This window comes from Oxyura jamaicensis, chromosome 4, assembly GCF_011077185.1.
Source record: "Oxyura jamaicensis isolate SHBP4307 breed ruddy duck chromosome 4, BPBGC_Ojam_1.0, whole genome shotgun sequence".
In the NCBI taxonomy this organism is placed as follows: Eukaryota; Metazoa; Chordata; class Aves; order Anseriformes; family Anatidae; genus Oxyura; species Oxyura jamaicensis.
The window spans coordinates 10,099,279-10,126,264 of NC_048896.1; the positions used below are offsets into that span (position 1 = coordinate 10,099,279).

The 26,986-nt window shown below is 42.5% G+C and overlaps 2 protein-coding genes across 5 annotated transcripts in view; both read left to right on the forward strand.

The window, feature by feature from the left end:
* CENPI (centromere protein I) overlaps window positions 1-22,575 on the forward strand; it is a 30,114-nt gene extending 7,539 nt beyond the window's left edge. Inside the window, exons 1-21 of one of the 4 annotated variants that reach the window (XM_035325283.1) lie at window positions 5,609-5,764; window positions 7,189-7,507; window positions 7,792-7,929; window positions 8,875-8,993; window positions 9,604-9,711; window positions 10,932-10,980; window positions 11,273-11,323; window positions 12,056-12,141; window positions 12,503-12,631; window positions 13,135-13,299; window positions 13,560-13,680; window positions 13,885-13,976; window positions 14,298-14,415; window positions 14,514-14,578; window positions 15,072-15,169; window positions 15,577-15,712; window positions 17,510-17,634; window positions 18,743-18,791; window positions 18,936-19,169; window positions 20,596-20,637; window positions 21,431-22,575. In XM_035325283.1, the coding sequence (XP_035181174.1) occupies window positions 7,318-7,507; window positions 7,792-7,929; window positions 8,875-8,993; window positions 9,604-9,711; window positions 10,932-10,980; window positions 11,273-11,323; window positions 12,056-12,141; window positions 12,503-12,631; window positions 13,135-13,299; window positions 13,560-13,680; window positions 13,885-13,976; window positions 14,298-14,415; window positions 14,514-14,578; window positions 15,072-15,169; window positions 15,577-15,712; window positions 17,510-17,634; window positions 18,743-18,791; window positions 18,936-19,169; window positions 20,596-20,637; window positions 21,431-21,562 (2,247 nt within the window). In that variant the 5' untranslated portion in view covers window positions 5,609-5,764; window positions 7,189-7,317 and the 3' untranslated portion in view covers window positions 21,563-22,575. The other 3 variants (XM_035325284.1, XM_035325285.1, XM_035325286.1) reach the window with 3 other exon arrangements.
* TMEM35A (transmembrane protein 35A) lies at window positions 77-3,134 on the forward strand. The gene is made up of 2 exons (XM_035325287.1): window positions 77-443; window positions 2,601-3,134. The coding sequence occupies exons 1-2, from the start codon at window positions 324-326 to the stop codon at window positions 2,985-2,987; spliced, it is 507 nt and encodes a 168-aa protein (XP_035181178.1). The 5' UTR covers window positions 77-323; the 3' UTR covers window positions 2,988-3,134.
* Window positions 22,576-26,986: the final 4,411 nt, after the last annotated feature.

Here is a 26,986-nt window from a genome sequence, read left to right on the forward strand (position 1 = left end):
CAGCTTCCCAGGATTTTGTAGGATCACACCTGGACGGATCTGTGCCAAGCCCGGCCCTGCTTTTACCCGAAGGAGAGGACCCACGGGAGGGGGAAGAGCCGAAGGCTTTGCAGCAGGGGCTGAGGCCGGGCAGGCGCTAGGACCCGGCGGTGCTGGGCGGAGGAGGCCGCGTCCTCCCGGCTGTCACCGGCGCTGCCTCCGCAGCCTTCATCCCCCTCCTCCTCCTCCTCCTCCTCTCCCTCCATGGTCACCCGCTGCCTCCCTCCCGGGCCGGCAGCCGGAGCCAGGAGGCCGCTCTGAGGGGCCGCGTTGCCGGCGGCTCCATGGCGTCCCCGCGGACCATCACCATCGTCGCCCTCTCGGTGGCCCTGGGGCTCTTCTTCGTCTTCATGGGGACCATCAAGCTGACCCCGCGCCTCAGCAGGGACGCCTACAACGAGATGGTGAGGCCGGCGGGGGGGGGGGGAGGCAGCGGGGAGAAGCCTCCAGCCGCGGGGCTCGGGGCCGTGAGGTGCTTGGAGGGGCTCGGCCGGGGGAAGGTGCTGTCCTGAAGGCGCCCGTTATCCCCCTGGGAAGCCGAACACCAAGGGAACAACGCGGCCCTCCTGGCTCCCGTCAGCAGCAGGCAGCGAGGGATGCCGCGCCTTGCCCCCTCTGGTTTTCCTCCTGCCCCCCTCCACCCGTGTTATTTACCGCTGTGGTTCTCGGGCCCGTGAGGAACGGGGATGGAAGTTTCCAGCACATTCTGTCCTCTCCCGCCGCTGCACCTGCCCGGCTGCTCTGCCTTGCTCTCAGATGGCATCGGGGTTGCGGTGACCATGGGGGTCTGGTGGGGGAGAACTGCCGCAAAATAAGCTGGGTGCGAGAGGTGAGGAGGGCAAAATGTCCAGAAAACAAAGCTCTTAAGCTTCTGCTATGTAAGCTAAAGCAAAAAGCCCTGAGACTCGAGGAGCACTGCAGAATCCTTGCTCTGTGTAACGCTTTGCGTCTCCGTGCTGTCTGCTCTGCCAAGAATCAGGCCTACAGGTAGGGGCGATTTCCATCTTTTATGGAGAAAAGCAGAGGCACAGCAACATCATTCTTAATACCTGATGTTGTACCGCGTCCACGGCTCGCTGGGTTTTTGTTTTCGCTGTGCTGCATACCAGGGTAGGCGGTAGCATAATGGAGACAGTGAGTGAAAGCCTGATCTTGCCAATCAATAAGTGTTATCTTGCCCCAAGCAAACAGAGCGCCTCTGTTATCTACCCCCAGCACCAGACTTGCAGTGATTTCATTCAGCAAAAAGCATGCAGGCTACTTTGTCTATTAAAACACTTGGAATACCAGAGTGCTCTAGAGCACGCTACTAGTACGTTTCTTTGTAAAGCTGTATCTTACACGGCTGGCTAAAACTGCTGCTTTGAGGAGAGCTTTTGTTCACTGAAGGTCTGAAGTGCATCCTTACAATGCATATACTTGGTGTAAGCATGTCGAGGGGTCTTTAGTAGCAAAAAAATGACAATGCTCTGTATTTTGACCACTTGTGAAATGTCATCAGCTTCTCTTAGAAGGAAGCAGCAAAATTTACAGAGAAGTGGGCAAGTTCTGTGTGCCTGTAATCCAGGTTTCCAGTATTACATGGGAAGTCAATCTGCAACCTGATTAGTGCCTGTGAGAGCAGAACGACTCCGGATGCGAGATTTGGTTTCCATTTCCCTCTCCTTGCTTAGGGAACGCAAGGGCAAGAATACCTGCAGAGATAATATGCTCAGGTGTGGATGGAAATAATTTCAGACGTTCCAGTAACTAGGAGCTTTATTAAAATATAAAAGGAAAGAGGAAACACTTGACTGAGAACGGAAAAACACTGCCGCCAAAAAACCCAAACCCACCTATACCTAATGCTCAATGCAAGAACTTGCATGTGTGTAAGGACAGGTTTTCTTCCCTGAAACAAGGAGGCACCTGTGTAAGGAGGCTGTCTTGCAACTTACACTGCTTCTAAATCCAGCATAAACCAGAGAGCAAGGATGTCAAATGTCTACTTGCTTTTTCTGAGGAAAGAAAGGATCATAAGGGTACGTAAGAACAGGAGTAGGGTTCGTGAATCTCTGCTTTGATAATGATCTTTGATAATGGTCTCATGCAATGATTGTACTGCGCATCAACCCCGGGGTATTCTAAATTGTTTTGAGATGGAAAGAGACTTCAGTTTCTACCTTCTGTGCCTTGGCTTTGCAAGGACTAGGTGTGTTATTTAATTATAAAGGGCATGCTACTCAGAGAGGAACTTTATTATTATTATTTTAACAATGTGGTTCTGCATTGTTAAATTTTAGAGAGGAAAAGGTACACTTGATCCTAGCTCAAAAGATGGGAGCGAGGTTGCGGAATTGTCTTCCAGCTAGGAGACAATAGCTTGTAAAGGGGGATTGCAGGTGGATGGTGTGTTAATCTCTCTCCAACAGCGGCTTTAGGAGTACAGCTTGGGTATCGTGCCAGAGGGGTCTGTGATGATTGAGGTGATCTTCATGACATACTGCACGTTTATTGGTTTCAGTGAGTCCCCTTTGCCTTCTTGCATCGTGGTATTCTATGCTATTACTGCTTGATTTCAGAAACGAGCCTACAAAAGCTACGTGCGGGCCCTTCCCATGCTGAAGAAGATGGGAGTCAGCTCCATCCTTCTCCGCAAGAGCATTGGTGCCCTCGAAGTGGCATGTGGCATTGTCATGACACTGGTGCCTGGTCGCCCCAAAGACGTGGCCAACTTTCTGCTCCTCCTCCTCGTGCTGGCCGTGCTCTTCTTCCACCAGCTAGTGGGGGATCCACTCAAGCGTTACGCCCACGCCCTAGTCTTTGGGATCCTGCTTACCTGTCGGCTGCTGATCGCCCGCCAGCCTGAGGAGCAGCCCCCAGAGAAGAGGATCCTGTCGGTAAATGGGGATGAGCAGCCGCTCATCCATGAGGCGGCTCCCGAGAAAGGCAAAGTGAAGGTATCCTAGTTGAGTGCGTTTGAGGAATACGGACCCTCGAGGCAGCTCTCTCCAAAAGCACCCAGAAAATTTGGTGTTTTATTTTGTTTTGTTTTTATTTAACTATTTATATTTTTTGGCTGTCTAAATAAAGTTTCATGTGGGGTCTGAGAGACATGTGGTATGTCTACACTGTAGTCTTGCTTCTGCTGCTTCCCTGTAACGGAGGAAGACATGAGCTAGCTTGAAACAAGACGGTTTGGAGGCAGTTAGCACCTGGCTGGAGTAGCACTGGTCTCCTCGGCAGGAGCTGCAAAACCAGAGTGTGGGCAAAGACTTGGGCAGTTGGTCACGTTAGCTCGGCACTCCTGCAGCGGGGGGATTAGTCCCTGAGCACGAGACCCACATCCGTAAGGTGATTTAACCCCAGCCTCGATGCACTTCTGCTGCGTTGCAGCCTCTGCAATAGCTGCTGGGTACAACATCACCACAGTGACCGTGTGCAGCCCACCTCCTCGAGCTACCCCAGCCACAAATGTATGTTTTCTGTTGCGTGGTCAGGCGAAGAAAGGACCCTACTGAGCATAACACTACTTGTATTTGAGGGAGGGTCCCTTAGCTGTTGCTGCCTCTGTGACCAGTCTGCTTTGGGGACTGGTTATGCAGGGAAAACGTGTGATACACTACTTGCATCTTCCTGGATTACAAGTTGTGCAGAGGCTTTAAAACTGGGAAAAACTGGGACAATGGCCTGCTAGTGCTAACTTCTTCCATTTTGCTTGAGGCAGTGGTATCTCTACCCCTCAGCAGAGAGCAAGGATCCCTGCTGAGGGGATGGGAAGCAGAACTGCCCCAGGAATTGTTTTTAGTCCGGTAACGAACCCCCATATTTCAAAATAGTTTGCTGCTGGCAAAAAGCGTCGCACTACCTCTTTTCTTTCAAGAGAAAAAAATCCTTTTTCACAACTACTGCAAATTCATGGAATCATTGGTTATTGCTAGTGATGAAGGTTTGAACCTGTCCAGGTACCTCACGGTGCATCTCACATCCCGCTTCCGTGAGCTGGGGGAAGTCCTCTCACAAGAGCCTGAATCCTTGTGTCATATCTGAAATCTTATGGAGTGTCACGAGAATCGTGTTTTACCTCTGAATTTTGTTTGTTTTTTCTTGATGTTTGTCTGTTTTGAGTTTTTCCTTATTTTCTTAATTATTCATGAAAATAAACTTTTTGAAATTTGGAGAAAAATGTTGTGATAGAAACACATTTTTTTTAGAGACGCATCTGAAATTATTTTTTTTTCTGTGCTCAAATACTGCATCTAAAGCAGGCACAATCATGATAGAGCAATTTCAGAGAAAGAAGAGAAAGACAAGGTGATGTAGGATGGAAGCCATCTGAACAATACTGGGCCACGCAGTGATAACTACAAACGTTTGAAAATTTTCATGAAACAGTCTCAGATAAATTTTTGCTTCAGTACAATGTGGCGGTGAGATAAGATACTAAAACCTCAGTAAGATGTCAGTACTGTATCACTACAAAATCTGATGATATATGCTCATATGCAGTATATCCAGTTCTTTTTTTCCTAAGTATTCTGCTAAAACAGATGTAGCCCAAAATATATACATTCTGCAAAATCCTCCTAGAGCCCCAAGGAGTGGCTACTTGTCCTGGACAGAGAAAACTACCAACGGGCCATCTTCGATAGACAATCCCTAGCCTTTACAAACTTCCTCAAGGTCATCCCAAATGTATGTTCAATTTGCTTTACTTCCTCAAAGGCACTTGTTCTGCCATGCCTAGACTGAAGTTATTAGTCGCTAGTTCAGTTCAAAACCAGGTAAAAATAGCAACTCCAAACCACACCAGGATGCATGCTCTCCTGCACAAAGTCCTCACGACCTTTTGGCCAGCTACCATTCCCACGTGCATCTTATCTCCAGCTCCGTAACTTTTGGAAACAAGCATTTGTCTTTTGTGCTTTCCTTTACCAGAACTTGTATAGATGCCGTAATAAAATAGATGCAGAATATTTGCTGCAGCAACTATCCCTGTAAGCACTTCAGCTGCAGACCGTAAGTGAATTCTGAAGAACTTGCCCGTACCACCCTTCTTCGCAGCAGTACGGATTACTGCCCACAGCAGCAGCTACACATTGTGCATCCCATACAAGAACTCTGCATTATATTACATTTATATATTATTATCTATAGATATATATCTGTATTGGGTTGACCTCCATCGCTGACCCCCAGCATTACCAAGATATTTTTGGAAACCACCACTCATCTGTGCTTGCTGGAGGCGATAAGGTGACAGGAACGACTTTAGTCCTTTGCATAACACTGTATTGGGCTAAATAAATATACTCTATTTATTTATCATTCCCCGCCCCCCCCCCCCCCCCGCGCGCTTTTCTCCCTTCTTTTCATCTCCAAGCCTTCAATCTCCCTCCTAGCCGGTCTCATCCCACTGCTGCCGGCGGGGACCCTCTCGTGGCAGCCCCCCCAGCCGCAGCTCGCTGAGGGAGGGCAGCAGGGGGCTGCCCTGAGGAGCGGGGCTGACGGGCCGGCCGCCATCGCACGTCCCCCCCCAGTCCCCTCAGCCCCTTCCCTCCCTCCCCGCCCACCGCCAACGGCCCGCGGCGGACGCAGCCCGCCCGCGGCCATTGCGCATGCTCAGAGCCGCCGGGAAGGGGCGGGGGCACAAGGCGGAGGGGAAAGGCGCGGCCGGCGGCGCGCATGCGCGGGATGCGGCGCGGAGGTTTGAACTGCGGGCGGTTGGAGCGGGTGCTGGCGGCAGGTAATGGCGGCGGGGGGCTGTAGCCATGGCAACGGGGCCCCGCGGCCTGCGCCCTCTTCTCCCTCAGCGGCCCCGGCCTCGGCCTCGGCCTCGGCCTCGCCTCGCCTCGCCTCGCCTCATGGGGTGCGGCAGGGGCCCCGGAGTGCTGTGCGGGGAGTGCTGCCAGGTTGTTGTGGGCTCAGGTGGCGCTCTGCTTCCTGCCCAGCCCCTCTGCTGGAACTGCTGCCTGAGGGGAAAGGCGCTGTGAGGGTGTTGAGGGGTCTGAGGGGTCTGCTTATGGCCCCATTTTAGCTCAGGCCTCATCCTGACCTGCTCGGGATGCAAGCAGGGTGCCCGGGCGCTTGGGGTAAAGCCACCGCCAGCAGCTTTCACTGCTTTAAAACATCTCAGTTAGCGTCCGTCACCTCCCTGCATCTCTGGGAGCTGGGACTGCCTTGGTGGTGTCATCTGAACGGAGGCTATGCAGCTCTCCTGGGGCTGGTAGATTTCATTTATAAACATGAATGCCTCGTGTATATCTCGGGAAGTATAACGGTACTGCCGAAGAGATCTTCACATAACTATCCAGAAATTAGTTTGTGCTATACTGGTCACAGAAGTTTGTGATGAACAAAGCTAAAGGAAAACAGGGAAGGTTCTAACATCCTGAGTAAGTGAAAGCTGAAGAGGAGCATGAGTTGAAAATCATTCTGTTTTCTTGTGACAGGAAAGTTGTGAGCAGTTCAGGAGCATGCACGTGCACTCTGCAAAACCCAGGAACTTGTAGCAACATTTCACATTTTGGGGGTAAAAGTTTGATTTCTGTAACATACAGAGAAAACATCACGTTTCATGGTTGTATTTCAGCCAGGGCTAGGCAGTTTGACAGTATTAGTAGCTCTTGTGCTTCACTTGGAAATTTATCAAAATATATATATTTTTAAATCTTAGCTGCTAGGTAGGAATAGATTGCATAGGAATCTAACTCTGTAAAATAGGAAGAAAAGTGTTTTTATGGTCCTGTAAAATCAGTGCGTTACCTTACAGAAAATTGTCACCTGTTGACTGATTGCATTGACATACACAGCACAAGTAGTAGAACTGATAATGAATAAAATAGACAGCAAAGAAAATTGTTGATTGCATGCCGTTGGCTTTCTGGTTATGTTAATTTGGATTAATACTATGTAAAATTTTATCAGACAAGTTTTATTTTGAAAGGAGTTGCTTTTAGTTTTTACTTTTGATTTTTTTCTTCCCTTTTTTAACGTAAGAGAGAATTGAATTTCTGAATTCCTAACACAGTTGTATGTACAACTTTTGAGCGTGTTGTCTGATCTTTTAGGGGCAGACAGCTCTAAATGACTTGCTGTAAAGTTACTGTTACCTTATGCAGGATCACTCTAAAGTCTGTCAGAAAAAAAAACTATTTTTTTCTTTTGCAGGGAACTGTCTCTCTGATGTTCTTCATCAGTTGCAGGATGATCTATTTTCTTCTATCGTTTTAATGAGGGATTGGAACTCACGTGACAAATGAGTGAAATTCTCCAGTCTCAGCTGGCTGTCTGAAAAAAATGCAGCGAAGACAGAGTTCTAAGCGCTCAAAGCAGCCTCTCCATGTTCACGATAGTAATCAAACTGATCTCTCTGCATGGCGTAAAGAAGGGAGTATTGATACTAAAAAAACTGTACAAAATCAGCAGTCTCCAAGTGATGACAGCGAGCACAACTCCCTTGAGCAAGCTTTGAGATTCTTTGAGAAAGGTAAGAAAACAATTTTAAGGTTAACTCCCTAGGTTTAAAAACATCATCAACTTCTTTAAAATAACAATAAAATATCAAATTTCACCTGCTGTTTTCTTTCTTCTATTATCTGAGCTTTGTGGTAACTCCTTAAGTGTCTTGAAAGCTTTTCTTCTTTCAATTGCTATGTAAAGAACCCAACAAGATGGACTATATATATGGGAAAAGTTCAGAGAAGTTTAAAATAGCTCAGTATCAGTTCACAGGTTGTTTCATCACTGTTTGTCATCTATTTTTTCCCCTAGTTCAAGACCGGGTTTCATTGAAAAAGAGTGAAGTTTTGCAGAAACATTTGTCTACTGTGGAAAGCATTGGCCTGCAAAGAGGGTTACCCCCTGAAGTATTTGATACGTTACTAACCGTGGCACTCAGTGGCAAACTTGGTAAAATGCTTACGTACTGCTAACAAGTCTTCTGTGAACTTCTCCTTTCCCTCTAATCAAATCTGCTTGAGATAATGTGGTTATGGCAACTCTATTTTTAGGCAATTGAGCATAAAATTAACCTTTCTGGCGTGCTCCAGTGTAAACTGAGTTCATGCTAAAAACATCTTCCGTTCTTGTTACAGGTGACTGATACTTGGGAAGAATATTATGGCTTGTTACAAAGCTTTTTTTTGAAAAGCTTATTTCCTTTGTTCTTAATTGCAGATCTTTAAAGGCTTGAAGTGTGTCCTTAGCAACCATTATATTTTTTCCTTCCTGTAACTATTTGCATAGGTTTCTTCTTCCCAGGATCAAAATAATTGAACAAACTGTCATAGTTGTATTGTGAAACTTGATAAACTTAGTGTCATGCTAGCAATCAGTTCATGCTGCTTTCTTTGAAATGGTGGCCACCACTTATATTTTGAAACATAATGAAATATATTAAAAAAAAACCCTTTCACTTCCTCTAATCTAAGAGGATCTTACAGGATTCTTTCCCCACTATGCAAGCAATATAGTTTTTTTCTTGGTTTAAATTTGTTAGCTCCAAGACACTAATCTGCCAATATCTGGCTGACAATCGCATGCTCTTTTGGTGAAGTAATTGGTTGTTAATATTACCAGAAATTTGTGCTACTTTTGATTGTCTTGCTAAGAGTCTAAAGGCTATTTCAGTAATGGAATAATACGTATGCCATTTTCTTTTAACCTGGAAAGAAATATTTCTCGTATTTTTTAGAGGCATAGATAAGTTTCTTGTTTCTGGTTTCTTGTGCGCTGTTCCTGTAAGCAATAAAGCTCTGAATAATCTTGTCCAGAGGGGATTTTAACTGGAACTGCAAAACTGTCAAAGAACCTGGTTTGTGAGCAGCATCCGATTTTAAAATGTTTGTTTTCCAGCTGATACAGTGAATACTCGTTTACTGAAGAGCCTAGTTCCAGCCTCAGTGATACCAGAAACTTCTGTTGTTTCATCTGTATCTTGGCTCTGCGTCAGCAAATGCACAAGCAATATCCAGGTAACTTCATAAATGTTTGCAGTAGTTACTGCTTCTGCACGGGAATGATGAGGACAGATTATTTGCAGGAAGCAGAAAACCTGGGGTTTTGGTGTACAAGGTTCTTGCTTAAGCTGCTGTTGTTTAGAAAGACTCCAGAGACACCTGTAGCTGAAAAAGCAGTGGAAGCTGAGGAACACCTCAGGATTGTGAGTGGGAATTTGCAGTTACAGAAAAGGCAGGTTCTCTGGTAGAGAAATCTCTCCTAAGGAATTCATTTCTGTGAATTACTTGAGATGTGTGAGGCATTATTCATGCGCCTCAGCAAGGTATCACAGTTCTGTGTGCCTTGGCCACGGCATTATGATTTAAGATTAGTGAAATGGTCTTTTTGGTCTTCGTGTAGATGGCTGGAAAGGTTTACATCATATCTGGGGGTTAGCGCACATTTGGAACAGAGCTGCTTTTTCTCTTACAGCATGGAAGTTGGAGCTCTTCCCACGCTTATCTTGTAGCTATCTGGTTGTCTTTGAGTGCCCTTTAATGATGATGTCTCTTAAGATGGCTAATGACTGGTCTGTCTTGGTTTTGTCTATTACTTGATGCAAGATGACTTTTTTTCTGTCTGCAGCTGCTTTTTCTAAGATGGCTGATCACAATGTTTGACTTCATTGACCGCAAGGAACAACTTCATGCCCTTTATGGCTTCTTCTTTTCCTTCCTTCATGATGAGAAGTTGGTAAGGAGAGATGAAGAATATACAGAATTGACAAAACAAACCTAAATGTTCATTAGTAGTGTGTGTATTAATGCTAAAATTAGTCTGAGAGCTGTATGTTAGAGACGATTTTATGGTGGAACTTATTTTCCTTTTTTCTTTTTGAGTTCTAAGATAGCTGGATGATTCAGATTCAGAAATGAGGAAGTACTGTTGGATGATTTTAGTTTGAGTACTGTGATCTGTTTGTTTAAACATGTTTCCAAGCATTGCCACTCTGTAACGTCTGAACAGATGGACAGTATTTCTCATGTAAATTCATAAGTGCTGCTGTGACACTGCAGTGCATGGAACTACCTTTGATGTGACATGTCAGCAGGTGTAGTCCTCTGCCCCTGAGAAGAAACTGACTTGCATACCTTGGGCAAAAAGAAAAAACCTTTAGGAGCAATGTTTACTGAATGATTAGAAACTCAAAATCCTGTTCTACTTAATTTCTTTGAACTGTAGCTTAAAAGAGAGCAAACATTCAGGAGTTTTGTGCTATATGATATTTGTAAAATCTGGGTGTTGTGATGTTGAAATGGTTAGATTCGATTCAGATTAAGATCCAATTTGCAGTCACGTTAGATAGGTACCAAATTGTTGATATTCTTTCCGTTCAGAATATTTTGTGGTTAAGACAAATTCCCAAAGTTCTGAGCTATGTTTCCTGCAAAGTTTTGGATGGGTTAACATTAGTTACGATCTTTTTCCATAAAACTGGGTTTAAGTTCTGTAGCATATTCAGGCATGATGAGCCAATTGGAGAACGCAGCTGAACCCAATTTAAGACCCTTGCAGCCTCATCTGTAGTTAGAAGCTCTAATGAAGTGTTTTGATTCAAGGGTATCTTTGCTTTGGAAAATGTTATTGCCCTTTCACTGCCGATCTCTGAAATATCTAGATCATGTTCCCCAAAACAAGACCAAAGCTCACCGAATAGCTTTATTACTATTAGCACAGCTTGTAATCTAGATAATGTATCTCATTAAAACAGATGGAAGTGACATGTAAAAACAGGCTTGCTATGAGAGGTAGGGTATGCTCTGCCCCTGTGGGGATGCCTTGATGACTTGAGGCAGCCAGCTGAATGAAGCAATATTAGCTTGTGCAGCCTTTCTGGGAGGGTGTCGCTTTTGGTGTGTCGTAGCTAGCAGTCTGCATCGGCAGGGTAGCTCACTGCTGCTTTTTCTTTGTAGTGCCCCTATGTCTGCCACCTGCTCTACCTGCTGACCAGGAAAGAAAATGGTAAGTCTATCCAATTGTATGAGTTAAATGTTTCTTCTGTTTCCCGGTGCTGCCATTTCTTCCAATGGAGCTAATACAATGACTAGGCAATATGGCAAGGAAGCCGAAGGGGCAGTTCAGTTAGATTTGTGTAATACATTCTGAATCAGAAACCCATGTTAGCACAGAAATAAGACTAATTGTTTCTGCCTGCTTTGTCATGACTTACTACAATAAAAGTGATGTTTTGTTTTCTCTGGAATGTTAAATAATGTGTTTTTTAAACTCATGATGTTCTTAACTGTTTTTCCAGTGAAGCCTTTTCGAGTCAGGAGACTGCTTGACCTCCAAGCAAAAATGGCAAGTTCATTTCTAATTTTGTAGAGTTTGAACAATGGTTAATGTTGCAGCTTATAAGTGTTCTTACAGGTTGGAGGAGAGGCTAGCAGCTCAGGATGGGGTTAGACTTGGAAATGTAGATTGTAGTCTTTCTAACATCTGAGCTGGTATATCTTGCATGTGCATCTTGAATTCTCATTTGTGAGCACATGCAATGACATGGAAAAAAACCCTTTGTTTTATAGATAGATATGGTGAAATCTCTGAAGTAAAGAGCAGCTTCTTTTAATTTTTCTATTACTTTTTTAAATTTTACTCTTCCTTTTTCAAGCAGTATCAAAAAGGACTGGGAAATAAAAGATTGTATAGGATCCTGCTGCCTTTTCTGTAAGGAAAAAAATACAATCACTAGTAATAAGCTCTAAGTTGCTAGGGAAATATAGATGGAGCTATGTAGTTAGAGTAACACATTTTTTGGAGCATTTAATCAGCGAGGAACCGTATTTTTAATGTTTTTGATTGATAAATTTCTTTTTATTAGAGTTATGATTGCAGAAAGTTCTTTCTTCAATCCCCTCATTATACTGTTCTTGCAGTCAATTTTTCTTTTACTCGTTGTGCATCTCTGGTTACATACTGACATGTACTTCTGAAAGCTTTTAGTAAACCCTTTTTTTTCTTTGTGAATACAGTCTTCAATATTTATATTAAAAGCATTCCATACATGTTGTTACTTGTTCTGTTATTTGACAGGGAGTGCAGCCTCATTTGCAGGCTCTGCTATCACTTTACAAGCTCTTCTGTCCTGAGCTCGTGTCCATAACCCTTCCTGGGAAGATGAAGGTAAGGAGTTAATCTACTTGGAACTGGTATTTATGACAGTATTTGTGATGAGCTTTCTGTTTAAACAATAGCATGATTAAGTGGTGAAGATGAATTCTACTGCCTCTTTTCACTGAGTAAAATCAGGTTTAGATGAGGATTCCTTGCCTTGCATTTTTTTCTCTTTGTCACTCTGAGATGATTTGGAATGGAAAGATCTTCCTTTATCCTTATGAGGATTACCTATATCCTCCTGTTGACGTGCTTGCTGGTTTTGACTGTTTTCACACCCATCACTGATGTTTACTGGAATAGAAACTGGTCTTTCTGTCACTTTATCCTAGTTAGGCTTCTTGCATGCATGTCTGATTTATGTTTACAGACTTACTTCAGGAATTCAGAGGCTCCATGGAAAGCAGCAATCAACACTGTAAGGCGAAGAAACCAGGCAAACTCTCCGATGTCCCGAGCTCTGTGTTTAGGCACAACTCAACCTCAGTCACGAAAAAGAGTAGGTTATGGGCCTCAAGACTCTAGAATCATAACATGGTTTAGGTTGGAAAAGACCTCTAAGATCATCCAGTCCAACCATTAACTGGTACTGCCAAGTTCTACCACTAATCCATGTCCCTCAGCACCTCCGTATTTGCATATCTTTTAAATACCTTCAGGGATGGTCAGTCACCCACTTCCCTGGGCAGCCTGTTTCGATTCTTCATAACCCTTTCAGTGAATAAATGTTCTTCCAATATCCAACCTAAACCTCTCCTGGTGCCAGGAGGTGCCAAACAGCTGTTTTCATGTCGATTAATGGCAGGTAATGAGAGCTGGGCTTTATTTCAGCACTGGGAAGGATGGGATAGCTATATGGAAACACAGCATTCCCATTATAATGACAGCCTAGATGTCTTTTTTTTGTTCAAAACGGAGTCTTTATGGGAATGTTGGTCACAAGTGTACTGGTTTGTACTGGAAACTGAGTCACTGCTGTTCATTTGTGTTTCTTTTCTGCAGAAATGGAATACCCAGTTGATTGTACCTGCCAGCAGTGCCAATGCACAGAATTTAGTAGGGAACAGGGAAAAGAACTGTGTTGATCTATACAGTACAAATGAATCTTTTCCAGTGGAGCAGCTGCAGACCTTTACCCAGCTCCTAGAAAATATCAGTTGTTTAGAGGTGAGTGGCAGGAAGGTCTCAGCAAGCTCACTGAAGGATTTGGAGAGATCAAATGATTTTTGTCTATGCCCTGTTTATATGTGAATAGCACGTGGGTTACCTATTTCTGACAAAGCATCTAGTCCTACCTGAGGGCGATGAGTGTGAGTACTGGATATGTTCTTGTTGCCAGTAAAAAGGTTGGACAACTCTGATAGCATGAGATTCTCTAGCACTTCTTAGACTTAAACACAGAATAACTTTTTTTTTTTTTCTTGCAGTTTCCTTCCCAGATGGGTTCAGTGTTAGCAAACCCATTACTGCTTCACTACATGAATTGCATCAAAGATGAATCCATTTACCTGAGGCTCTACTATTGGATGGGACAGACTCTTCAGGAAGGTAGGAACATAACATAACCACCATAGCATGGTGTGGAGCTAAAGACTGAACTTTTCACCATTCTATAATGGCACTTTGCTATTCAGATTTACAGTGGTAATCATATAGCCTTAAAAGAAATACTGTAGAAGAGTTGAATTTTGCTTCGAATTGTGCTTATTCTTGCTGTACTTGTGTTCAAATGCAGTCTTCTCTCCTGTTTAGAGTGTACCTGGTGTGTGGTTGAAAATAACCAATATGAAGAAGAATTCAAGGACTTCCTGGAAATTATCTACAAGGCAGAATGTTTCTTGCAGGTGAGTGCCTATTTTGTGGAAACCAAAGATTTCATGAATTCTTCCCTTAAATTGCATTTGGGACTTACATGTTTCCTGCAGTACCTCTTAAAAATTGCAGTGTATCAAAGACAAAAGAATAATAAAAATACATTTTTTCAATAGTGAGTCAATATTCTGGACATGGCCCTGATTTCTGCAGGAATGATAATTTGAGTGTCCTGGAGAATTGCATGTCAGGAAGCAGCCATAAACCTCTTCCTTCTCCAGGGTGAATTATTGAGCATGGCAAGGTTCAGGCACGTGAGATGAATTTTTGAATGTTCACCTTCTGCTTTGTAGGAAGGATTTTCTTCTTGTGAGGAGTTCCTGTGCAGGAGCCTTCCTCTCTGGGATGGCTTCTGTTGCCGATCACAAATCCTGAGACTCTTGAGTTGGATCCCTCTCAGCAGGTTCTCTGGTATGGGTTGCACATCTTTTGGATAAAGCTGGGCAGTGTCTGATCTTGGGGGAAAGAATTTGTGCTGAGAGATCATGCTGCTTTCTTGTTTATTTCAGAAATGAAATCATATATCTGTGATCCCCTGGCACAGCTCTTTTTCACATCCTCGCTTTATTTTAAGGTAATTTAAGAGAGTACAGTGGCTGTTTACTTCTAGTGTGCACTGTTATCTGCACTTGTATAAGGTATGACAATCTGAGGGCTTGTATAGGGGACTTCTTATGGGGGAGTCTGTGCTGAAGTGAGGGTAAAATATGAATTTATGATGTAACTTCTTGGGGAATTTGAGTGCCTTCAAAATATTTTCTTCTTGACTGGAATTTAGCAGAGGCACTGGATTTAAAAAGAACTATGTAATAGTACACAAGACAATAGTTCTTTTAATTGCAATTTTAAGTCACTATTTGAAGCTTGCATTCTTCAGCAAAAACTATGTAACGTATACATTTGGTTTAAGCGGATACTGCAATTACCTAAATGCTCTTTGTGGTCCTGAGAAACTCTTCATATGTTTGCTTTGTATGCTTGTATACTTTAATTCTCATGGCATTTTTTGTTTAGTATCATTCACTTACATAAATTGGCAACAACTGTTTTCTTTTTGACCCTTACAGTGCAGTGTTCTTGAGTGTTTGAAAGAGCTGTTGCAGAACTGGTTAAACTGTCATGTGGTTTGGATGGATTCAGAGTCCGACTATCAATTCCGATCTCTGTAAGTTTGTCCAAAATGAATGTAACAAGGTGTTTTGTACACTGTTCACAAGTGTATTTAGATACACCTCTTTACCTACCATGAAGACCAGTCAGTAATGCCGTAATGTTTCTGCTATGTTGCAAGGTACCTTGCCAGTCCTGCTCTTTACTCTTGATTTAAAAATATTTCTATTGACACTGAAAAGTCCAAAATCAAGATTCTTGTAACACTGACAGCTGGGGCATGTTTGTAATAATGTTGGTAACAATGTATTACTAGATATATTCAAGACCAGATGCATGTTGCTGAATGCTTGAGGGTGGTGGGGCAGAAGGATAACTTCTAGTTTCTTTTTTACTGTGTTTCCTCTTTAGCATTTTATGGAGAGGTGTATGCGCTAATGTTGTGTCTGTCTATTACTGCAGGAATACCACCCTTTCTGGGCTAGTGAATGGGGTGGCTGAACTAATCCACTTTGTTGGATGGATCTCTACTGTCGCATTGCGTTTAGAAAACAATTGTACCTTCTTGTTGTACTTCATCCTGGACTTCTATGAAATCGTATGTGTTCCGTTTGTTTTGACTTTCAAAATCCCATTTCCCTGAGGCCGATTGCATTTTTTTAGTATAGTATGGAATCACCTTCCTTGTTATATGTTAAAAGAACTCTGTGATTAAATGCCAGAATGTTCCAAATATCTGCTAGATCTACAAGTGATAGCTACTGCTATTGCATCCCTAGGCAGAAATAAATGTTACCAGTGAGTGCTTGCTCTTAATTAAGTCAGAGTAGCATTGCGCATGGAGAAGTAAAAATATGGCACAACAGATGATGCTTTTTTAATGCTAATTATAGAAAAGAATGTTTAGTTCAATTTCAAACAATGTATCCTAACTTGTTCCTTATGTCCCTTTAAAAAAATCAGTATTTTTTCCCCAGTTTATCCTATAGATAAAGCAGTGTCAAACAGGCATAAGCCTACTCTACTTTCCCTAAATCAACTCTGTAGATATGTTTTCTGCAATGTGAACTCTAGCCGTGCTGCTCCTACAATTTGGATGAAATTATGAAGCATTAACAAAGCAGTGATGGTGCTGGGAACTACTTGTAGCTAAAATGTCCATTAAAAATGCACAAAACTAACAGGCAACAACATTTGCATAAGATAGTGTGCTTAAAATAAGTAAATGATCATTTTATGGGAACATACCAAGAATCATCTACCCTTAGGTTACTGGTGTTCTAGCATGCAACTAAGATGTTTTTATCTACCCTTCACTTATGTATTCATAACTCTTCAATTTTTATAGAGATCTCTAAAATCACACAGCTGAGATGCTAAGTGAAGAGTCTAAGTGTCTGAAAATACCAGTAACTCAATTACACGCCGATATCTACCTATACCTTATGTGGTATTTGCTGTACCAAGGACAAGAGGAAATGTGAAAGCCTCACAGATAATCTCTGGTGAAAAAAATCGTTATGATATTGGAGCAGAGGAACCTTAAAACAATTGTGCTAATTGAATAAGATTTAAGTAGTATCTGTTTTCTGGCCGTTGGGCTGTCACAGCTTAATTGCCTATGATCTGAGTTGTAGTTATCAGATAGGCATCTTAGCACACTAATCTTCTGAGAACAATGCATATCTTCCTGAAGAGAAGTGTGACAGCCTGTGCTTGGGAATATTAATGTGGCTAAGCAATAGAGGACACTAATGTGCAAAGTTACAGCAATATTGCTTTCTATTACTTATCCATACTTTAAGACTGTTGTTTTAGCTGAAGATCTTATTAAATCTGCAGAAACTTTAAAATGCCTTTTTTACTTGAAGCTCAACCTTAAATTCTAAATTTGCCTGATAATAAACTTGTGTTTTATGTCCATATAATCTTTTCTTAGAGCAAAGCTTTATCACATGGTCATGAAATCCCAGCAAGGTCAAAAAGAAAGAACAAATTTCCCAATTAGTTAAGTTTGGCTTGCTGTTATCAGCAAATGTATGCTAGGAACAAGGTCTGATCAAGTGTAAGCCAAGCTACATACTTAACAATGATCCAAAAAAAAAAGAGTTCGCACACACACAAAAAAAAAGGGCAGGATCTGGATAAATTTGACCCAGAGAGTAACCAAATACCAACATAATGGTAGACCCGAAACTGTTGAAATGTACTGGGATGTGAGCTGATGAATGTCTTGTACTGAGAAGGAAACAAATAGAATTGCTTCACCCCGGTCTTAGCTCCTAGATGAAGTTGACAGAAGTGACTGGAATGTAGTAACACACTTTTGCTCTTAAATGTTTGGGGGTTTGTGAATGGCAGTAATAATACTTCTAGATTTGCTTCGTTCTTGCAGGTGTGTGACACGTATCTGAAGTACAATCTGCCTCTGTTGATAATGCCTCCTGCTGGAGTTTTCTACCCAGCATTGCTTAGCATGGATTCTGTCAGCTTGAATCAGCTCTGCTACATTATGTACAGGTACTACAAGTGGTGTGGGCTGCAGGGAATCCTCTTGTCTTTTGTTTTGATCTTTTGGAAATGAAGTTACTTTGTAAAACCTGAATTTGAGATCTCTACTTTCTCTGACTGTATAAGGCAAAGGTGAAATGTTCCAGCTGTGCCAAGCATTCTTGATACAGTATTTTATAGCTGTAGTTTATAATCTTTTTTCCATGCTGTTATTCCAAATGGCAAGATTCTGACCTCTTTCCTTTTATTATTTCCGTATCTTTGGTAGGTGAAGGAAGGAGTTTGCATATTTTGAGAGAATTTAAGTCACCTAGCAACAAGGAGCTGGAATCATTTGTAGTTAACCATTAAACTTCTCAGTCTTGTGCTCTGACCACCAGACTTAAGCGTTTCCTTGCAATTTCTGTAATGTGCTGAGTAGGAAGCACTTCTGCCACCCCCATCCCTGTGGGAATTTGGGACTGCCTTGTGCTGCCAGCAGGTCCAAAGACAGCACTGTTTAGCTCTCAGCAGGATCCACCAACATGTCTGCTGTTCTTGGCCTTGTTAGTTCCAGTGGCTGCATCTGCGAAGAAGAGTAGCCAATTGCTGACAGCTGGCGTAGGGCTCACCATGTGGTTATTCCTCTAAGGAATCTGCAGGGTAATTAACATGACAAGACGGTCCCTGGGAAATGAGAGGAGCTAGTGCTTATTATCTAGAACAACTGTCAAGTCGGGTTACTTCCAGTGACTTCTGTTTCTCTGCTTAGTGAATGAAAGTCTCCCTCCTTAAAGATACACAGCACTTTTCTGCTGATTTCAACCCTGTATGCCAATTCTTGCATATAGCCTTTATGAGGGTTACTGTACCAGGTAAGCTGGTCATGTGCTCATCCAAGACACGGATCTTACCAGATTTCGCCCACCCTTCCCCAGCAAAAACATGTCAAGTGATTAAGTCCCTTTGAATTCATTTTCCTGCCTCTCTTTTTAAAAGAGGAGGAAAGTCTGATGGTCTCTTGTTGGGAAGAAACGTTTTCTTAATATCCTGTGTCAGCATTCTTCCAGTGTTTGTCAGCACTGGTAGGTTGTAAAATTTTCAGACATCTAACTTTCTCTTTTGTTTGCTTTTTGAGGTATCGAGCCAACTTGGTTGCTGCGAAAGAAAATGAGCTGAGTAAAAAGGTATCTGCTATGTGCTAGAACAGACCTTAGTAAGAAACTGGGTTGAATGGAGGGAAGGTGTTTTGATAGCTCTCTTTTAAGGACTGGAAAGAACACAACAGCTTTGAAGATGCTATTTATTGATTTTATTTTCTTGTCCCTCAGAAAAAGCAGCAATTCAAATTCAGTAGCCAGACATACCAAGAATACAACCAGTACATAATAGCTATGGTGGGATGTCTGTGGACATCCAGTGCGTTCCAGAAGGATAATCATCCTCAGGGTGTTCGTCTGGATGATGAATTACTGAAGAAAACTGGAGTGCAGGAATTCAAAAACAGCTTTAACATTGTCTACCACCCCGCCATGATGGGCTACGCTGTCCTCTTCCTGCAGCAGGTAATGGTGTAGGCTAATACACCTTTGGCAGCACCAGGTGTTCTGTATTGACAGTTTCTCTACAAGTGTCTCTGAGTAAAATCTACTCAGTGTCTGAGTAAAACGGTTCTAGATGTGAATTTGTGCTTATTTTGAGGATAGAACTACGATAGTCAAATTTCTCATTATTTAGCTAATTCAGTAATAACTTTCCAATAGTACATTCTGCCTTACAGAATACAACCCATGACCTAAACTTCTAAACTTCTGCACATGAAGAAATGCATAATTAAGTTGTATTCAGGTGCCCATAGCAGAACTTCTAGCAGAACACCTTTTGAGAATTACTTATTAAAATGAAATACAAGTAGCGTTTCAAGTAGAGAAGCAGGATAACATGGTGTATCGTATTGTCCAATGAGTTCTGCTAGTAGTTGAATTCCAAGTGCTCTCGTGTTTGGTGCAGCTACTGAACAGCGGAGGGAGCAGCTTACCAGAGTTGTTCCTGTTCAAGATGTGCATGCTGCTCTGAGAAATTAGCTTTTGTAGGCTATCCAAGAGGTGCACAAAGCTGCCATTTTGTTACAAGGATTGCTGGCAGACAGCGAGGATGCTCTTGGAATGAAACCTAGGAACTCTGATGTGAAAGGTGAAAGAATGCTGGTTAGGAATGTTTCACAAGTCTGCCTTGGTTTATGTGCTTAGTGTCTCGAGTCTAGGTACTTTGTAACTGCTGACTTAAACTCAAGTTTTGCCTTTGCCAGAAGAAATAATTTTATTTTTGTTAAATACAATTTTTGGTCTTTCTGCTGTTATTGCAGAATTAGGTTTTCATATGTTTTGTCTAGGTCCTTTTTGTTCTGATGCTTCCAGATACTGCCTTGTAGCTTTTGGAAGTTTAAAAAAAGCCTGGAGATTTCTTGCATTCTTCCCACTGCAGCACCAAGAAAGAGATTTTGCTTAGTAGCTACTACTGATGTATTTTAAGACAAGAGAAAATATTTACCTGCAGTTTCATCTTTTCTTGAACACTGCGTTGCTTAGCGCCAGAGGGCACTGCTCTGCAGCACACTATGAGAACATGAGCAGTAAACTAAATGTCAGTATGCTCTCTCCTCTTGCTCTGTCTAGTTGGGAATTATCTGTCTGATGTTTTGAAGGGATGGCTTTTTACTCTGTGGAGATACAGTTGCTAAGGGTATCTATACATATTCTCTGTTGCTATCCAGTAATGTTGCAGCACAGGGCAAGACTGTCTCCCCCTTGTCTTGCCATTTGTTTTTTGGCCAAGTATAATGCTGGAAGCTCGTTCTGAAATACGATTAAATATCTGTGAATTTCTTTGTGCACCTACAATTCCTGATTTAGCAGGAGACTAAGCAGAGGCTCGGTACTGGATGTACTTTTTTAATCTGACTTGACGTTGTGTTTATTTCCTCTCATTAAGGCCTGTCCAGAAGATACCACCTTCAACTTCAGTTTAATTAAGGTAAGATTTCTTGTTTCAGTGAAAACAGGCAATTTTCAGTGGACAAGAGGAGAATGAGGTGGTAGCATTCACCCATAAAAATTTTGAAAATTCCAGCTCTACTTAGGTTCAGTTTTTCAACAGGGCCAAACATAAGCACGTCAACATTTGAGAAATTAGGTATGTAGCCAACTGTGGTTAGTGATCTGAGATTTTTACATATTTCCTCCAGGAGTCAGTGCAGTATCAGGGCAAGGCTGTTTTCTGTGCAGACTACAGAAAAAAAATTGTTTTGGTGTACTAGAAGCAGAATTCCTATTAACAATGAATTTAATATTAAATTTCTGAGGTGAATGAGTAGCTTTTTTTACAGCTTTGAACAGGAGTCCTCCACTGAGCAATTGCCATGGCATTTTCTTCCCTTTCCTGTATCAAAGTGTACACGAAGCCTGATCTGGAAGAATCACTCAGTGATGGAAGAAAGACTTCAATATCCATGTTCATTTGATCTTTGATGTCTTTGTTGTTGATCCAATAGACTTTGCTCTTTTAGAATTAGGATTTATAAATCTTCAGTACTAAAAAAGGTCACAATTTGTCATTTATCATGATTTGTCAAGCGAAAAACATGTAATACGTAAGTGAAAAGTTTGTGTGTCTGGGTGCAGAATGGGACCCTTGTATACCTGTGGGTATCTGTGGACTAGGATGGTTGTTGTCAAACTGTGGCAGGTGACATTTGCAGACCTTTTCAGATTGCTTCAAGAAAGACAAGGCTATGCCTTGCACATCTGATTATTCTTTCTTTTAATAGGGAAAGAAGTGGAACTGGTATCTGGAGTATCTCTATGCACAAGGTTTAAAAGGCCTGAAGCTCTTTGTTGAAAGCAGCATCAATCGTGTTTCCCAGGCCTCTCAAAATAAAGCAGGGGATGTGGAAGTGTGACTCTGGGACTCATTGGAGCCTTTTTATCTTCTGGAACAGAAAAGCAGAATAAAATGGACTGTGTCACTAATCCTTCCTCAGTGGAAAGAAACAGAGCAATTACCCTTGCCTGCATTTTCTTACTGGCATCTGTGTTAGGAAAGCAAAGATACAGAAGGAATGCTGAGGCTGGCTTGGTTCACTAACACTGACCACTATTTCTGCCTTCTGCTGAACTTCTTTGGTCTGAGGCTGCTGAGCTCATATGCTATGTAACATCCTTGTTTTTCTTTGTTGGAATATCTGCTTTGATTGAGGAACAAACGTGCTGCATTTTAAACTGCACGAAGCACTGCTCCTTCAAATACATAGCCTTGATCCATGACCTCCTTTGCCTTCCTTGACAGCAAGAGAAACAGTTTAATCCGAATTTCAGGGACCCTGTATGTATACTGGACTGAAGGACTACAGGCTTCCCACTTCCCTGTTGTACCACATACATACTGGCTCTTAACAGGGTGTCAAACTGATCTTCCTGAACTTCATTTTCATTATTAAGGTTCCAGAAGAGACATTCTTGATAACTTTGCTTATAGTTCTCTTTTAATTTAGCTGGAATAGTGCTCAGTTCATGGTTTATTGATAATTTGAGCATCTGAACAGTGTTGCCACCTGTTCCCTATTTTCTATTAATGAGTTCATATGTGGCTTGCCTTTTCCTTTTTAGCTCTGTACATGTTGTATATTGCATGTGTACATATGTATAATTTATATTCTGTAAAAATTCTTCCAACATGTCATTTTGAAGGAACTGCTAAAAATGTATCTTCTGTCACTTTGTTTTAACACTGAGCAAAAGTCGGGAGAAGCTGAACACGGGTCTTCAACAACTGAGTGAACGTTGTCTCTCTGCTGTGAAATGAAGTTGTAAATGCTCAACAGGTGGGACAATATGCTGAATTTTGCATTGTGAATCTGTACTTTGATCCAGTAAAGGAATTATATCAGTCCTGAGTGACTCCAGAGCCACTGAAGATGTGTGTTGGTTTCTTCATTGTCCCAAAAGCAGACTGCTTCTAGGTTTTGTAGCCTATTGATTTTTTAAGTTCAACTAGGTGATCTGATTTATATACACCTGTGTGTGCGCATATATTTTTTTCTCCAAAGAAAGATTTCGTAAGACTGTGAAAGAAAGAGACTTGCAAAGAGATTTCCTCAGAATAAAGTATGGCCCTTTCTCATCTGGCTGCACTATTCCAGCTAGTGCAAATGCTGTTTTCTGTCAAGAGAAACATATTTTTAGAAATCCTGATTACTTTCTCATGATAGTGGAAACTAAACAGCTCACAAACTTCCCAGTGAATGTGTTTCAAGAGGTGGTGCTAATGTAACTACTTATCTCCCTTAGAAACTGTGACTCTAGTTTTGGACCAGCTCAGCTCGGTGGTTTGTGCTTCTCCCAACACCCGCCTCCTAACACGGCTGGCTGACAGTCCCTATCGTAGTGTCAGTTATTATACTCCTGGAGGGTTTTATGTTCCTGTTTCAGCTAAGGATTAAAGGAGGAGAGCTATGGTCCTTAGCTGAGTAAAAGAGGAGAGTTAGCAGTCCTTGGCTGTTTCTTTCTATAATTTCTATGTTAAACCATCTTCTTTTCAGAAAGGTATTAGAAATGTCAGCACTTATGCTGGGAGGCCTGTGTTCTACGCTTCTTAGAGACAGCTTAATCCCTTGCCTTTGTCTCTCATAGAAGCCTGGTCAACATCTGAAGATAATTGTATTTTTGCATTGTTAGCTGGGATACCATTTAGGAACAGGGCTGGAGGGATAGAGAGCCCTGGGAAAAGCTGGGCGACTCAGTTCTAAATCTGTGTTTGGCAGGCTGACTCAGTGAGGAAGGGAACAAGAAGAAAGACTGCTTGTTACCTGTGTGCTCTCAGGAGTTTGTAGAAGGAGCAGAGCAGTGCATAGGTTCTTAATGTGTGATGCATGGAAGTGTATTTAAAGATGCTTATAGCAGAACACTATATGATATGCTAAATGTTGTATAGCTATTGGTCCCTGAGATCAGTTTTTCCCTGAGCTTGGTATTTGCTTCAGAAATGACAGAATCATGCTAGGGAAGACTATTGCTGCATGACGAGGTTTTTGTACACAATTTGTTAAAAGACTCAACACAATTTTGTTATTTGAGTACACAGGATGGACATTTAGAGGTGCAGGAGAAAAGTAACAGGGCAAATAACTTTCCTTTAATGGCAGCTTTGTCAGTAAATATACTAAAGACAGCTGTTTAAAATCCTCTCCATGTAGCAGTGATATGCCTGGTGCTACTGGCATTTGAGATGACTTAGCGTCTCAATGCCTTGGTCATTCTTTTCTTTCACATCTGGACTTCTCTTTTCTAGACATCTGATTTTTTTGTCTAGTAACATTCCATTTGCATGGGCTTTTTAGGGAGAAAAGTGCCGCTGTATCTCTTTTTTCCCCCACTCTTTGTTTTCTATCTATCTACCATGGTAACTTTTGCAGACAATTTTCTGTTACAAGCATATACTCGAAGTCTTGGCTGACCATAGCATCCGCTGTGAGGACTACAATGGAGAGAGCCAAGCCCTATCAATTTCCTGGTAAGAGACAAAAGAAATCAGCGACTTGTCTCTAGTGCCTTTTTCTGCCAGTTGTAAGGTGTGTGTTGTATGTACGCACCATGAAAGAATACTGGAAACAACTGTCTTGTGGTACTGTTTGATAGGAAGAATGCAGGATGAAAAGTTTATTAAGCCTCATGTTCGACTTTCTAGTAGCCTGGTTAGCTGCTTCTAAAAAGGGAGATCTTTCCCTTTAGAAGAATCTCTGAGTAGGTACTAGATAAGGGTTTCAGAGTAGGTACTAGATAAGGGTTTCAGAGTACAGACAGCCAGAGCCTTGTCTGAGGTAAGCAGGCTTAGCTCCACTGCTTCCTAATGGTGATGTGGTGAGCTGCACCAGCTGAACATCTGGTCCACAGTTCACAGAACCAATGCCATGAACTCCTCCCCTGTCAGAGGCATGGGCCTGAGTATTATTGCATCTGAAAATGCAAATGCCTCGGGCTCAAGTTAAGCTGAATTCCTTTTCTGAAGCTATTTTTGCTTTGTGTTGCTATTAATCAAGATTTTTCTTTGTAGGAAGAGAAGCATCTGTACATCTTTATGCATCAGGAAGTGTTGTCCTTTCAGAAAGAGTCAACTTGCTCTGAAAGAGTTAACAATTTCAACCTGTTTTCAGCTGGAATGAGGAAACTGGTTCCTCTGTGTCCCTGCTTTCTATTCTCTTGTTGGCCTACTTCCCTCTGCTTGCATTTTGCATTCCTAATGCCATGAATAAATCAGGACCCAAGGATTTAGAAGGTGGTACAGCTGTAGCCACTCAGAAAATTGAACCTCTGAGGCTTGTGTTGCAGCTCTTACAACTGCCAATATGTATGGTTCTGAATCCTGCTAATAGCATTTAACTGGTACCAAAAATAAAACGTGCTTCTGCGCCCTTTTCCAACAATGTGTGTTTGTACTTCTACCCAGCCTCTCCTCACTTAGCTTCCTTTGTCTCCGAGTTCAAGCTCAGTTATAAGTGCAGGGCCATCTCCTCCTGAACACGGTGACAAAAGGGTTTATCACAAATCTTTACCCAGAGGACAAAAGACTAGGGAAACTGAGGGCTCTGACCTGGCTAAGAGTTCATCTTCCCTACAGCATCTGAGCACAGTGAAACTCCTCTCTCTGGCTATGATCCCAGATCCTCTGATAACTGGTCATTAATAATGCACGCTGGCCTGCTTTTATTAGTAGCGCTGTGGTTCCTGAGGGAGTGTGTGAGGGAGCTCTTTGCATGCTCTTTAGTCAGAGGATGCGTCCAGTCCGGGAGAGCAACAACAACAGGTATTGGTAACAAGCTTGCTCTGGAAGTCTCCAAATATTTAATTCCAGGAAAAGCTGATTTCTGGCTTGCTAATGGTCCCTCATTATAGCTCTGCTTTTCAGAGTAAAAGTAGTGATTCTGGTCTGATGGTGGTTTGATTCTGCCAAATCTTGCTTTTGACTTAGAAGGTCATAAAATCACATGGTCGTGTGATTTTATACGCAGGATTTCTGCTAGAGCTGTCGAGGCAGGCGCTGAAGTAATAATATTGGTGGCTTTAGTAAAGAGCATGCCTTGTGATACGGCTTTATTTCTCTCCTTCTCAATTTCCTGTCTTTACGAGTCAGAAGTCTTCACAGCAGAGGGCAAGATATTTTATAAAATGCCTTAGCATGGAGTCTAAGTTCCATTTCCAAGCTCACTACTGTCCTGCACAAACCTAAGTTCAGAGAGTCAGTCCTCAAAAAAAGCTGCAGGGACCTTACACAGGCTCAAAACACTATTTTAACCTTGGCAGCATTCAGAAATCTGTAGGCTTAGATGTGACCCCCTTCTGCAGCCTAATGAATTAACGTTCATCAGCCAGGCTTTGGTGCCTGTCAGAAACGTGACACAAAACGGACCCTTCTTGTGCCGGCTAGGAGGTGGGATATGAAAGGCACGAGAACACGGCCAAGTTCCTGAGCCTCAGGCACTGGATGGAGATTGGAACAGATACTTCTGAAATTTTTATTGTCTGTCTAAATCGTCTGGGCTCTTCCCTTAAGGAACAGTGGTAAGCTCTGTGTGTGTATAAATATATTTTTAGTCTGTAAGCAGCATCCTCATACTGTTTGACTCTCTTTCCTCCAATACCTGTACTGCCTGTAAGTCCTGAGGGTGATCTCCCCAGGAAGAGGTTTCTCGTTCCAGGCCTGCAACATTCCCTCTGTGGCTCATTGTACACGGATCACTAAGCAGTTTCCTTTCTCTTAGGGCACCTCTGTTCTGTGTCTAAGTGAATCTTCAGCAGCTCTTGCATGATCTCCTTCCTGCTCCTTTGTGTGCAGAGCCCAGTAAATAGGGAGGGGGATGGAAAGCATAGCATAAATGTGCTGACAGCCTTTGAAGAACAAAAAAAGCCCCTGAAAACTGCTTGTCTGCCTTCCCTCCCTCTCCTTCATGTTTTTTGCATTTTTTTTCTATCATTTTCTCCTTTGTCTCTTTCTTCCTCTCATCATCCTTCCCTCAAGTTCTTTAACTCCTTCTCTTTTTGACACCCAGCACTCGTCCTTTCGGTGCTCACGGCTCTGGGAAGCTTTCCTCTCTCCCTGCGGCCTTCCTCCTTTCTCATTCGGGCAGGACTGCCTCAGGCCCCGCTGCAGGAACAAACAAGAAGGGGGATTCGTTCTGAGTGCATGTCAGCTGCCTGCCTGTATCAGTTCCCTCCCTATTCTTCTTCCTCACCCCAGGTGTCGTGCTTTTGGAAACTATCCTGCTGGTTTTCTAAAGACTTTAGGCAGCGTAGAGTCTGTGCTCGGGAGGTTTCTGTGCTCATTGATGCTA

Bases quoted from the DNA above. Each gene is read 5' to 3' on its own strand.
- TMEM35A (XM_035325287.1), top strand. From the start codon at position 324: ATGGCGTCCCCGCGGACCATCACCATCGTCGCCCTCTCGGTGGCCCTG. The intron at 444-2,600 runs GTGAGGCCGGCG...GCTTGATTTCAG, and splicing joins GGGACGCCTACAACGAGATG to AAACGAGCCTACAAAAGCTA.